At 41.8% G+C, this 14,070-nt stretch overlaps 1 protein-coding gene across 1 annotated transcript; it reads left to right on the forward strand.

The window, feature by feature from the left end:
• The first annotated feature begins 2,618 nt into the window (after positions 1-2,618).
• TMEM35A (transmembrane protein 35A) lies at positions 2,619-14,041 on the forward strand. Its single transcript, XM_006191929.3, has 2 exons — positions 2,619-2,849; positions 12,228-14,041. The coding sequence occupies exons 1-2, from the start codon at positions 2,730-2,732 to the stop codon at positions 12,639-12,641; spliced, it is 534 nt and encodes a 177-aa protein (XP_006191991.1). The 5' UTR covers positions 2,619-2,729; the 3' UTR covers positions 12,642-14,041.
• Positions 14,042-14,070: the final 29 nt, after the last annotated feature.

Genomic DNA, 14,070 nt, shown 5'->3' on the forward strand with positions numbered 1-14,070 from the left:
CTGCTGATCAGACAGTAAATTTTTTTTTCTGGGAAGCACTTTAGTGATATATATCAAGAGTCTTTTAAACATTCATATCTTTTAAATGAATTAAAGGAGCAGCAACAGTAAACTGAGGAACAACACAGGTTTCAGTTGAGTACCCAACAGGCAGGAGTGCTGCTCTAGACTTTGAGAGCTTCTTCACATCTGGCTCAGTTTCCTCATTCACAAAATGGACAGATTAATAGACCTAATCTCACAATATATGCAAGTCATTTAGCATAGTGCCTGGCATTCTCTAAGTGATAAGTAAATGTTAGTTTTATTTGCAGAAGGAAAAACCATGTAAACAACATTAATATATAGCAATAGGAGACTAGTTAAATGAATTACAGTACGCTCAAGTGATGCTGAAGCATATACAAGCATTTTTAAAAGACTATGTTTTTGAAGATGGTCTAATGATACAGAAAAATGCTAACAAGTGAAAAAAAGCAGGACATAAAATTGACTCTATAGTAGGATCAAATTTTGAAAAGCTAATTTATATATATTTTATACATAGAGATGTATTTTAAAAAAGGTCAATTAAAATATTGACCCATCAAAATATTAACAATGTTTATCACTGCACATTGGGATCATGAGTTATTTTTTCCTTATATTATTTATTATTTAGTATTTAATACATATTTATAATTAATAGTGTTATTCCCATAACCATGTAATTTGAAAGGAAAATAGTATATATATTTTTTGATCAGTTGCTTAACTACATGAATGGGCTTCCCTAAGTACTCATTTTACTGCTATATTCAATGTAGGACATTTGGAAAACAAATTATATAGACAAACATTTCATTTTGATTTATTCTTTTAGGTCTGAAGAAATTGTCTCCTCTCTGACAAACTCTGCTCTCTACTATGCAACAAGCCCACTGGGAGCAGGGTCTATGCCTCATCTGTATATTCCTGCAGTGCCTAATTCTCATGTATGCACATTGTAGTCACTCAGTAATTTATAAGTTGAATCATAATCAGAAGAGAGTCTGAAGTGCTTCCACCATAAGATATAAATAATTGCTAAATCTAAAAGTGTTACCACTCTCCAGGATATTTGCATTTAAATTCATCAAATTTTTCCCAACAAAGATATATTAAGATCTGGTGGACAACAGGTGTTTTTCTAGGTACTGTGGGGGATATATGGAAGTTGTTCCTACCTTTTAAATGCTTATAATCTAAATTAATTGCAGAGTGGATTCAGAAGTCAGAAGCAGCAAGAAGAGAACTACATCCATTGAGGTATCATTATATGTTAGACACTGTACTGGGCAATTTACTCACATGGAATTCTTACAACAAACCTTTGAGGCAGACTTTTCATTCACATTTTATAATTGCGGAAATGGAGGCTCAGATAAGTGACTTTTCCAAGTTCACAGAGTTAGTGGCAGAGCTGGGATTTAAACCCTAGACCTTCTGGGTCTGACTCCAGACTGTTCTCTCTCCCTTAATAAACACTCCCTCTCAAAAAGGTGTGTGTGTGTATGTGTGTGCACCTGCGTGTGTAATTCCAGTGCTTAGCAGTATCATGTAAGTGCCATACTTATGATGCAAAACATGATAAGAAGAGGCAGTAGAGCAGCGGTTAAGAACCTGGGTTCTGGAAATGACTACCCAGGTTTGAATTCTGTCTCTCCACCTGCTAGCATATTTTCTTGGGCAAGTTACTTAACTTCCTTGTGTCTCAACGTCCCATCCATAAAATGGCAGCTCATATCTAGCTCAAAGTGTTATTGTAAAGATGAAATTAGTTAATACAAGTAAAGGACAGTGTCTTGCACTCAGTTAAGGGTCAATGAATGTTGGTTATTATCACAGGAAATCAGAGGAGGAAGAAATCATATCCAGCTGGGAATGGATCAGGGAAGGCTTTGTGGGGGAGGTGACATTGAAGAAATGGCTGAATGCTAATGAATAGTGACAGAGTAGGAAAAAGGAATTTAGGGAGGTAGGCAATCTCAGGTTGTATGGGACAATGAGTAGATGAAAGTTATTGGAAGATAAACCTCCAAAGAGTGGCAGAGGTCAAAATGTGGAGGGCCTTAAATGCCAAATTTAAGACTCTGGAGTTAACCACTGGGCAATGGAGGACATGAAAGGTTTTGAGTGAGAGACAGATAAAGCCTTCTTTGGCAGCAATCAAGCCTGACAACTTTGCAGATTTCTCCTGAGCCGTTACCAACTGTAGAAACCAGCAACTCCAAGGACTAATGTTTTGACTGAAGGAAAGGCAAAGGGGAGAGAAGGAGAGAGGCTGAAAAAAAGAGTGAATAATTAAATGATTATAGAGATTAAAAAATGATCCTGGTGGGAAGTGGTAGAAAGGTCTTCCTTAATTCCTCATTGCAGAGGCAGCCCAGGGACTGAACTCGAAGCGCAATCTGCCTTTTCCCCCGTTTAAGACTTCAAGTTTCCACCTCAGTTTAGGACTTCGTTTAATTTCGAGACAGTGCTTTTGGCCAGGGAGGAGCAGACGTGGGGCATTAGGACCCAGCGATTGTTGTAGTGAGAGAGGTTGAATCTCGATCTCTCAATTTTTCCCTCGAGCTCCCTCCTCTCCCTTTGTCATTCTAGCTGCCTGCTGCCTCCGCAGCGTCTCTCTAGCTCTCTCTGTCCTAAGTGCCTGCGCCTTAGACAGGGTGCGCAAAGCAGGATTAGTCGGGACCTGCCTTGGTGATCCCATGGCATCCCCTAGAACCGTAACTGTCGTGGCCCTCTCAGTGGCCCTGGGACTCTTCTTTGTTTTCATGGGGACTATCAAGTTAACCCCCAGGCTCAGCAAGGATGCCTACAGTGAGATGGTAAGTGAAGCAGACGGGTGATGAGGAGCGCACCCCCGAGGGGTTGCGAATACCTCTCCCCTTCTTTCCTTCCCGGTCCATGGTCCCAGCCCCTTAACCCCTACCCCTACCCCACCCCAACAACTTTGCAGCTCGGAAGGAGCAGCTGGACAAGAGCTGATTTCATTTGTGGGCTCTGCCGGGAGCAACTGTTCTGGTGCCACCGAATGCCAGTTGGGGGAGGGGTTGCCCAACGAGTACCCCCCCACCCCCCAACCCCAAGTAAACCAGAAGGCTGAAACCTGCGTAACACCTGTCACCGGCAGGAGCCCTTCCCTCCTTCCAGCACACCCAAAGTCCGGGCAACCAGTCTGCGAGTCCGATTCCTTCCCTTAGAGCTAAGAGTTTAGCAAGCTGGAGAGTTTATTTATCTTTGGGAAGAACAAAAGGGAAGCAGGAAAGAGCTGAGGGAGAATGGGCTACTAAAACAAGCAGTTTTTAGGGGCGGGAAAGGTATTCCTCATCCCAGGCGGAGAGCTGATGGTCTTCCCCTAGCCCGCTGGGCGTGTGTCTGTAGCCGTGAGACAAAGCAGTCTTGGTCCAAATAAAGGTCACTGACAGCCTGCTTCTTCTCTCAAGGGAGAGCTGGATGTTTTGTTTTATTTTGTTTTGTTTGTGGGCTAGTCTGCAAAATCTGCAGTCTGCTTTTTCTCTCCTGCCAAATAGTCCGTAATCTCCTCCTGGCCTCCTGTGGCTGCCCAGGGCCAGGCCCTCTGCAGGTTTTCCCCTCTGCAGAGTTAGAATCACCTGAAGGTGACTGGCCAAAACATCTCCTCCGCAACCTGGGGGCTGGGCTGCTCTCCCCAGCTGGGCGTGAAGAGGACTTGTTCCTGTGCTGTGGAGTATGAGGAGATGGCAGGGGATGTTTCCAGCACTTTCGGTCTCTCATCTCTCTCTCCCTGTCACTTTGCCTCTTCATTTCCCCGCCCGAGCTGAAGAGAACCTGCTTCTCACTGCCTTTGCCAGACTGCCAGTGATGGGAGGGAGCCCATTACTGGGCTCTCAAGGTCAAGAGGGAAAGGAGCTTAGGGGAGGAACGGGAGGGAGAGAGAAAAAAGGCAAGGGGGACTCCCCATTAGGGCTGAGGCGAGGAGGAAGAGCCCCACTTATTAACAGTTGACAGGAATAAATAGCTCTCCTGGAGCCCACCGCGGAGCCTTCCAGAGCCCCTCAACGTGAGCTGCAAATGGATGGAGTCTTGCAAATTGTAGATGCTCAGAAATGTTTGCAAGCAGCTCTGGCTTCTGTCTCAGGGTTGGAGCTGGTGTTTTCCCTGTCTCCCTCACCACAGGATCACTCTGGGGTCAGGGAGGGTGGCCAGGACTCAAGGGCCAAGGTCTATAGCCCCAGTGGCAAATCCTAATGTGTGTCTCCTTCTCCCTTTCCCTCCTCCCAGCGTGTTTGACCAGATGGAATTGAAATCAGGTCAAAATGAGGATCCAAGGCAGCCTGCATTGGGAAGGGGAGGGGAGGTGAGGTAGCAGAAGCCACCACAAGCAGAGGGACAGGGTGGAGGGGAAATGTCACTATATTTTTGTCTTGGCAGTAGTAGTTTGGTGTTACATTATAAATAAATGCATATGCTCTTGCTTTTCTTTCCTTTTCATATATACATACATTCATATGTTTCTGTGTGTGCCCCTTAGGTATATTTAAGCTTTTCCTTTCCTTAGGGACATAGTACCCTTCTTCAGCATACTCCCTGTCTCCCAGACCCTGCTCAGCTGCTTTAGAGGCTGCCCAAGCTGCACCCTAAGTACAGTGTTAGGTTCTGCAGGCAATCCAACTAAGATGGAGTCACCGGGAAGCTTCCTATCAGCTTGGCAGGAGCGCACGAGGAGGACCAGCCACAAATGGGTTTACAGTAGGTTTCTTCCCAGGGAGTGGAGCTGTCTATTACAGTCTAATGAAAGGCAGAAAAAAAACAAATATGACCATTCCATATCATACTAAGGAACATATTTAAATAGGTATAATCCAATACGGCAGTACACAACCATTGTGCGTGTGTGTGTGTGTGTGTGTGTGTGTACTCACAGTTCTGTGCTTCTGTGCTCAGGGGCATCTGGAGGGAATGGAAGAACTATCGCATCTAGCTGGGAGGTAAACTTCACAGTAGTATGAAGCTTGAGGAGGATTTTTCAGACTGCGCTTTTCCAGGGTCCCCCTCCTGCGTTGAGCATTGGGCCCCAGGCTAGAGATGGCTGTCTGGCATAGGGCCCACTGCATAGTGCCTGGGCCGGCCCAGCTTGATTCTTGAACCCATAGGTAGTGGGGACAATTCAGCTCTAGTACAAAGAAGGTGCTCAGTTTATATTTGTTGAATGACTGAGTGAATGACTGAGTCATTGTAGCATTGTCTTGGCTGGTCACCACCCTTCAGATTTCTCTGGTTGGCTTTTGATTGTACAGTTCAGAAGCTATTTCTTGCCTCTTAGAAGGGGGTTGAAGCCCCTCAGGACCCCAACCATGGATCAACTGGGATGATCACCTGGGATTTTGTGTTTTCCATTGAGGAATGATTCCTCTGCATTGATGGAGTTAGTCATGTATTGACTGCAGTGGCTTTTGGTATAAAATCTCAAGGTGTTGTTGTTGCTCTTGTTTATGATTATTTTTTAAAGCATCTCTGTGAGGTAGATTCATTTTTTTAAAGTTATTCTTATTTTACTGATCGATAAAGTGAAACAGAGCAAGTTTAGTGACTTATCCAAGATCCTAGGATAAGCTGCTATTGGAGCAGAGATTAGAAACCAAGGCCATGACTCAAAATCCCCAGTATAGAGGAGTCACTAATAGGTATAGCTGCTTTTTTGGGTGTCGGGACTTATAACTGATTCATGAAAATATCTGGCACATTCTTTCTTCTTTTTTGTACCAGTTCAACTGCCCCAATCCTATATTTTGGGGTTTAGTTTTACTTTGAAGCCAATTTTTCAAATTTAGATTCTTTTTTTTTTTTTTTTTTTTTTGCTTTTCTGTCAACTATTTTTTTCTTGTTCTAAAGCCATGAGTGTTATGCTTAGGTGTTATCCCCTCCATGGAGAATCGCTGCTAAAAACCAAACAGATAAATGACTATGAACTTCTTTCCTGTCTCTACTGGGAAAGCCAGGAAAGGTTAGTGGAAAGAGTACAGGCTTTGAATTATGTAGGTTTGGGTTCAAGTCCTGATGATCTTAGTGTCTCAGTTTGCTAATCTGGAAAATGAGGATAATAACACCTACCTCAGAAGGTTGTTGTAACTGTTAACTGAGATTACATATGGAACCATCTAGTTCAGTGTTTGAATATGGTAGGTGTTTAAGAAATGCTCTGGGTCGGGGTGGTGATGATAATTGATTCTATTTTATGCAGTGATTTCCTGACTCATTTGAATGGCCAGTTTAAGGGATTGAAATCAGGTATTTAGAAGAGCAAGATTCTATTTTCTTGTGCCCTGGTGAACAGACCTTTATGCAGTCAGCTAATAGAGAAAACTCCACAGTTGCTGCTGGGTAATGCATAGTGGATCCCATGCAGAATTTCCAGATGCCTCTCTTGAATAGCTCATTTGGTATGTGTCACCCCATACCTCCTCCCGATTTAGCAAGTGTCATTATAGAGTACTCTAAATCCCACGTGAATTCAACATGACTGACCACTCCCTTGACTAAATGCCTTCATGAATTCACTTGAAATTGGGAGACAACACTTACAAATGCTACTAGGCAGTTTCACATGCGAATGGTTGACTTGCTCTAAATTTGGTATTCAGCTCTTTGTAGTACTGGTTCCATCCTGTAAGCACAAAGGGCCACAGATGGAATAGCAAGAAAACACCAAAAAATCCGGTCACATCGAAGCCAAGGGATTTTGGCCCTGAGGAAGACAGGGCAAGTCTCTGCTGCTTCTTTGTTTTGTATCCCCTCACAAGGAAGGTTTGTTGATTTGAATGATTTGCTTATCTATAGTTAAATGCCCTCACAGTTGTGTAACTCTGGGGAAATACTACAGATAGGTTGGTGTAGTTTATTTAAGGTCCATAGGTGATCTTTTATGCTTCCAATCACTTCCATTAATTACTTTCCAACTAGATAATAAGACAGCATTAGACTTAGACTGCTATCTGAGGTGGTACAGTACGTTTATTCCCTCAGAAGCGCAACTGACCCTGAGATGTGAAGTGATTTTGCTTTATTCACACAGCAAGCCATCCCAAGCTAAACTACATTGGAATTTATGCCAGGGAGATTGTAGCCCCTCAATGGCCAACAGCTGCGCTTGTTTCAGAGTGACTTTTGACTGACATTGGAAGTCAGACACTTCTGCCCTTAGATGCAATCTGGGAGGGATCCAGGTTGGTTAGTAGGACTAGGCTTGCCAGCTTCCTTTTTAGGTGGGCATTATATGACAGTGGAAAGTAGAACTGCTTAAAAAGTGTTTTTCATTCACATGGATTTTTGGCAATTAAACATGTGATGGCTTTTTATTGCATTTAAGAAATGATTTATGATTCACATGTGGCTTTTTTTTTCCCTACAGAGATTCAGGAAAATCATACTTGAGTCAGTAACTTTTGCAGCACTGGTGTAGCCTTTATGGTCTAAGATAATAACCAGGCTGAGATTTTTAGCCAAAATGTATTTTTGTCAGTGCCCTCTTCTGCTTTAGTATAGTTTTTTTCCCCCCTGTAAATTGAATTAAAGTATAATATACATACTTACATGTGCACCTAAGTGTGTAGCTCCAGGAATTTTCAGAATCCTCCTATGTAACCAGCACCCATATCAAAAAACAGAATGTGATCAGCACCCTAGAAACATCCCGCATGGCCCCTTCTCATTAATACCTCCCTAAAGGTAAATCCTGACTTCCAACAATATAGGTTAGTTTTGCCTGTTTTTGAACTTTATATAAATGGAATTATACAGTATATTAGCCAAATTATTTTTTATTTTACCTAATTGGCATAAGTGAACTAAAGTGGATCACACCACTTGCCCTCTGTTCCCATTTTGTCCTATTAGCTGGCTTGGATCAATTATTAATTGTAATAGAAGATGAATATAATTAGACAGTTGTGAGCTGTTCAAGTTTAATGTAATTCATATGAGATCATGGACCTTGGGGTGTTGTGAAGAGTAAATGATAAAAAGAAAAAAATGTATGACTAAAGAAAGTCTCCATATGCTTTTGACTCATGTCTGAATCATTTCTCATAGCATAAGAATGGACCTGCTTGATTCATTGCTATTATCATTAAAATAGTTACTGTGGCTGGTAAACATATGGATTTCTAATTGTGTGGCTCATTAATGATAAAATATGTGTGCAGGGCCCTTGATTGATGCTATGATGCTATGATTCTTTGAATAAATCTCCAAAATGCTCATTTAATTTACAAAAGCGGAAACTGAGGTAATAAGATACTTAATAATTTTCTTCAAGCAATTTAGGGGCAAAACTAAAGTTGGAATTTAGCTTAGCCCAAGGATATTGCTAGATAACAGCCTTTGATTAAAGGGATTTGAAAATTTGACTAAACCCTTCTTTCTCCTGCTTCCTTCCCCTATAAGGATACTATGGTTACAGGGTCTGGGTCATGGCAATGAAAAGGAAACAGGCCTAACAAAGTGACTTTGAGGGCCTTTTGGGAGGGTGACTAGGTCAACTCTCTTTATTCTTACTGTCAGAACAATTAAAGTCTTTAGAGATCTAATTACTATAGATTCAAGACATGTGACCCATCTATTGTTAGAATTGAGGCGGCCCAGACCAAGCATTGATGGGGCTGGCAATAGTAGGATACTTTGATGTCTCCATTCTACTCCACAGGAGGAGAAATGAAGGGTTTCCTATAATGTCAAGACCCCATCTAAGCTTAGTCCCATCTCTAACAAATTAAACATTCCCTGTCTGGAGTCCTGGAGAATAGATGCTATCTGTACCTACTCCGCTTTGAGCTGAAGGTTTGATGAAATGGCGTATCCACATGCAGTTTCCTCTTGAGAAAAGAAGGAAAGAAAGAGGCAACAGCTGCATAAAAATATTCACAGCTGCAGTTTAAGAGGTTAGATGAACAACTGAAAAAGTTGTATGGAGTTACACCAAACGAAGAGAAAAATGATCACTGAAGTCGTAGGAACTTGATTTAAAGACCTGGAATTTGGCCAACAGATTCCACCATAATATAGATAAGAGTCTATTCTTGAATGATAGGTGGTTAGCCCGTGCTAAAAAAGTAATGTTTTCAGAACCTCTCAGCCAGCATCTCGAAGTCTTAGCCCTGAGGCGACTGTAAGAAACTCATCCTGCCTCCTGTGTTCATTATATAGGAAGGTTACACTTAGGATATAGGAACTGCCTCTTAGGGTGCTTTGTGTTGCTAATTAGAAATGATCCTAACTTAAAAGTGTTAAGGAAACCCCTTGGGTCTAGATTTCTTTCCCTAATGTCCCCCTGCTACCATCACCAGAGTGCAGAGAGAGAGAGTGGACAGGTAGCATCTATGTTAATAGTGAGGGGAAACCCCCAGATGCCCTAACCCTCAGATCAGCTCTGCTCCACGTGGGTCTTGCTCAGTTCAGCCCAGTGTTTTACTCTGCCTACTGGACAACTTCTCTCCTAATTTTTCTCTGAAAATCCCTGATTTAACCTAAAATGGAAAGAGGGAGGAAGAACGACTAATGCTTTGTATTTCCTTATTTGCTCAGGAACAGGGCAGGGATTAGAGGTGAAATTTTAAATAAAGACAGGCTGTGACAGGGCCAGGATTAGGAAGAGGTGTGAGGCAGGGTCGTGCAAGTGCAGAGTCGGACCCTGGCTCTATTTAAAGTTGTGATATTTTGTTTGTTGTGGATATTACTTACCTTAATCAATGAATGGTTTGGTGCCTTCTTAAATTTTGCACTCAGGGGAGATAGCCTTACTCACCTCACCTTAGTCCCAGCCCTGCTCAGGAAAATGAGGCTCAGAGTGGGCAAATAATTTGTCCGTGGACATCCAAATAGAAAGTGACAGAGAGGGGATTTGAAGCCAAGTCTCTTTGAATCCAAACTCATGCTTTTTTCACTAAACCAACAGCCTTGTGTAACAGTCCTCATAGAGGATTATCTTGTCCCACTCATGATAATTAGTCCATGAAATAAAGGTGCATTCACTGGAGAAATGACTTAACATTTGTTCTAAACCTAGAGTGTGTGAACACCATTCTAAGCGCCAGATGCTCCTGAGAGGTCAAGTTGGCTTCCTGCCTGATTCCTATAATACTTGTCTTGCATCTGGTGTTTTTGACTCTTAAAATTCTTTGCCCTCATGATGCCCTCTCTCCTGGTTTTCCTCCTACTTTTCTGACTGCACTTGCTTCTATTTTTCTGACTCTCTTCCTCCTGCCATTTTTTAAATCTCTGTCACACAATTTTTCTCACTGTATACATTCTACCTGTGCATACTGATAACTATCCAGTCTGTATCTTTACCCCAGATTTCTATTACTGAGCTGCCTACCAGACATCTCCACTTAGATGTCTTATAGATACTTCAACCCAAATTGAGTTCCTCATTCCTTCCCTCCCCTCCCCCCTTCCTCCGGATGCATTCTTGACGTCTCCCTTTCCCTCAGTGTCCATATCCAATAAGACATCAAATTCTGTTGATTTTGCATTCAAAGTGTCCTTGACTCTGTCCCTGTCCCTCTATCCTTACTGTCATTACTCTAGTCCAGGTCTCTCACGTGGTCTCCTTGTTTCCAGGCATACCTCTCCCAATCCATCCTCCATACTATTTCCGGAGAGAACCTCCCTTAAAAGCAATTTATGTTGCTCCGCTGGCTTATAGGATAAAGTCCAGCTCCACAACACAACATGCCATGATCTGATTCATATCTATCTCCTCTGTCTCACATCTCTCCCCTCCCCAACCTGTGCTGAACCAGGGCAGTGTTTGAAATACACCAGTCTATTTTGCCCTTCACGGCCTCTCCTTATCCAGCTTCCTCTGCCTGCAGTACCCTTCCCTTATTGATCTTGCAAGCACCTGCTCTTCTTTTAAGAGTCCACTCTCACTTTCCTTAGTCCCCATCTGAGGAGATTTGACCAGTCGGGTATGCCTCCACTGTACCTACTACATAATTTAACACAGTGCCCATAACACTTTACTGTACTTAATGTATTTCCATAACTTTTCTTCTTATAAACTCAAGCTTCAGGAAGCAGGGCCTTTGAATGATTGATATTTGTATCCAGAGTACCTAGTATAATGCCTAGCAGAAGGAGACACTTCATAAGTATTGAATGAATTAATGGATAATTAATGAAAACAAAGTACTGGGCAAACCGAGTAAGACACTTGATAAAAATCTCATCAATTTAATACAAAATGAGGATTGGGCCAATCCGAATAGTGAAAAATATGATTATCTATTACTCTAAGGTCAGTATAATTCTATTAGTTTGTAGTAGATCCAGTGCCTCCCTCCTCTGTTCTGTGATATCTGCCTTTGGGCTACAATTAGACCTTGTACAGTATCCTATTATATACCACCAGCCACGCTGCTTTATAATATTGTTTATGCATCTGTTCCGCCCCACTAGATCAAGAGCTTCTTGACCCCGTCTTATTCATCTCTATATCTCCATCACAAATTCCATAATAAGTGTTCAATGAAAGTTTATTGAATTAAAATTAATGAACTTGAACCAGGCTAATCAAAGTAGTGTTTTGTCAAAGCCTAGGGATTTATCTCAATGACCATGAGAATGAGTTTTGCCTTACTGTATTTTAAAGCTATACAAGGGGCTAATATTTGCGTACATTTCAATTTTTCTATTTGCTTTGCACATACTTTTTTATTTTTACAGATTCCACAAATATAAACTCAAGCTTAGCTCATTTTTGAATTATTATAAAATATTACAAATTCTAAATTAGAGAAGTCCAAATTAGTCAGGCTTTACCACCTTGTTTCATTTTTGTTGGGATTCATATGCACCTGGGTTCGGACAAGGTAGGCACTAGAAAATGTGGATGTGGCTAATCCGTACCAGTTTTTATGGGTCCAATAAATTTTCTTTTAAATTCTTAATGTTTATGATTTATTATCAGAAAAAAATTAAACTGCAAAGCTAAATTCTCTTACCTTTGGTGCCATCGCTAAGGTTTAAATCACAGGGATCTCAGCAGATTGCTAAATTTGCTTTTTTTCTTAATTACAAGGCTTTTATTTAGAGGACATGGGAGAAAAATAGGACACCCTTGGCTGATGTGGAAAGGGAATGGTGGGGAAGAAGGACCTCGCTTGTGTTTTCTAATGTTAAAATCATGGTTAATGCAATGATTTCCTTATGGTATTCCACTCTAGAAACGTGCTTACAAGAGCTATGTCCGAGCCCTCCCTCTGCTGAAGAAAATGGGGATCAATTCCATTCTCCTCCGCAAAAGCATTGGTGCTCTTGAGGTGGCCTGTGGCATTGTCATGACCCTTGTGCCTGGGCGTCCCAAAGATGTGGCCAACTTCTTCCTCCTCTTGCTGGTGTTGGCTGTGCTCTTCTTCCACCAGCTAGTTGGTGATCCTCTCAAACGCTACGCCCATGCCCTGGTGTTCGGAATCCTGCTCACCTGCCGCTTGCTGATTGCCCGAAAGCCTGAAGACCGGTCCTCTGAGAAGAAATCCTCGCCTCCAGGGAATGCTGGGAACACTGGTAATGCGGGGAATCCTGAGGAGCAGCCCTCCTTATATGAAAAGGCCCCCCAGGGCAAAATGAAGTTGTCATAGGAAAGCGGAAGTGCAAAAAGTGGACCTTCCAGGCAGTTGCCTCCATGACACCCAGGAAGATGTCAGTGTGTTTTTCATTTGATTTCTTTATCTTGGGGGAAAGGGACAAATATAATCTGCAAGTTAATAGCCCAATTGGCTTGTGTACACCTATACCCTAAAGTGACCTCCCCACATAGACATATGTGCACCACCTTTAATCACTCTGGGTCAACTCTCACATCTTGCTGCATGTACCTGTATATGGCTAATTATTGAAGTGTCTTTGTGAGATGGACTCCAGCAAGCATGTGACTGTGAGATTATGTGTGGGAAAATGTTATTTACTGTGTGTGTGTGTGTGTGTGTGTGCACGCACGTATGTGCGAAGGAGAAGGCTCTAATCTTGAACTAATCTTGTATAGGTATCCTTCCTTTTATAGACTGATTCTAGTGAAGGAAGAATAAAATATACCTCCTATAAAGAGAATCCTACTTCTGGTATAAATCAAACTATGTGTTCCCATGGGATGGGGGAATCCCTCACTAGATTAAGCTGAAAACTTAAACCTACCACTTTAGGAAAAAAGTTCTTTCAATTTGAGACATTGAATTATATGGAGAATTAATTAGCCTCTACTTTTAACAGTTGTTTAAATGTTACATACTCCATATTGAGTTTAATTAAAATAAGGGAAATATGCAGTCAATAGGTAATCTAATTCTTCAAGTGATAAAATTGGAAGTTTCACCTTGATTTTCTCTGAGCCCAACCTACTAAGCTCCTTTACTCCCAGTTGGAAACTGAAACAGTAAACTTGTTACCAGATATCTTTTTGGGATTTTCTTAAGCCAAAAGCTGCCTCACTTCTACTCTTCTCAGCAGCTAACCAGGATTTGGCAGCTGCTCCACTGTTGCAGTTGAGGGAGCAGGGATTAGTCCTGTTAGAAGTCTGTGAATCTCAAACTCGAGCCATTCTCTTAAATCATCTGAAATTTGAGAAAGGAGCTGTATCCAGTGTTTCCTTGCCAAACAGATTCACTATTCCTATTGAATATTCACTGAGCTTTGCTAGTGTAAGCTGAGATCCAAGTTACCCCCAAGGTTGCCTCCTCAACACCTCTTTATCATTCCAGCAGGTGGAGTTTAGCTGGGGGAAGGACATTTGATACGGGTTGGTTGGACTGAGCAGTATGAAACTTTGCTTTCTTCATTACATACTGCTGCTTCTCCTTGTTAGATGTGCTTTGATGGTTTTAATACTATTGTGCCAGGGATGGGGAAAGGGGTGGGGGTGTTGTGTGTGTGGGGAGTACAAACTATTGTGTTTTCTTCAATGTCATTGTTCTTGTTAATTGATACCTCTCTGTCTTATTTCTCTCATTCTTTCAAAATAAAAATTTTTGAAGTTTGGAGGAAATGGTCTGGACAAATAATGAAAATCTGGAA

The sequence above is a fragment of the Camelus ferus genome, chromosome X, assembly GCF_009834535.1.
Source record: "Camelus ferus isolate YT-003-E chromosome X, BCGSAC_Cfer_1.0, whole genome shotgun sequence".
NCBI lineage: Eukaryota > Metazoa > Chordata > Mammalia > Artiodactyla > Camelidae > Camelus > Camelus ferus.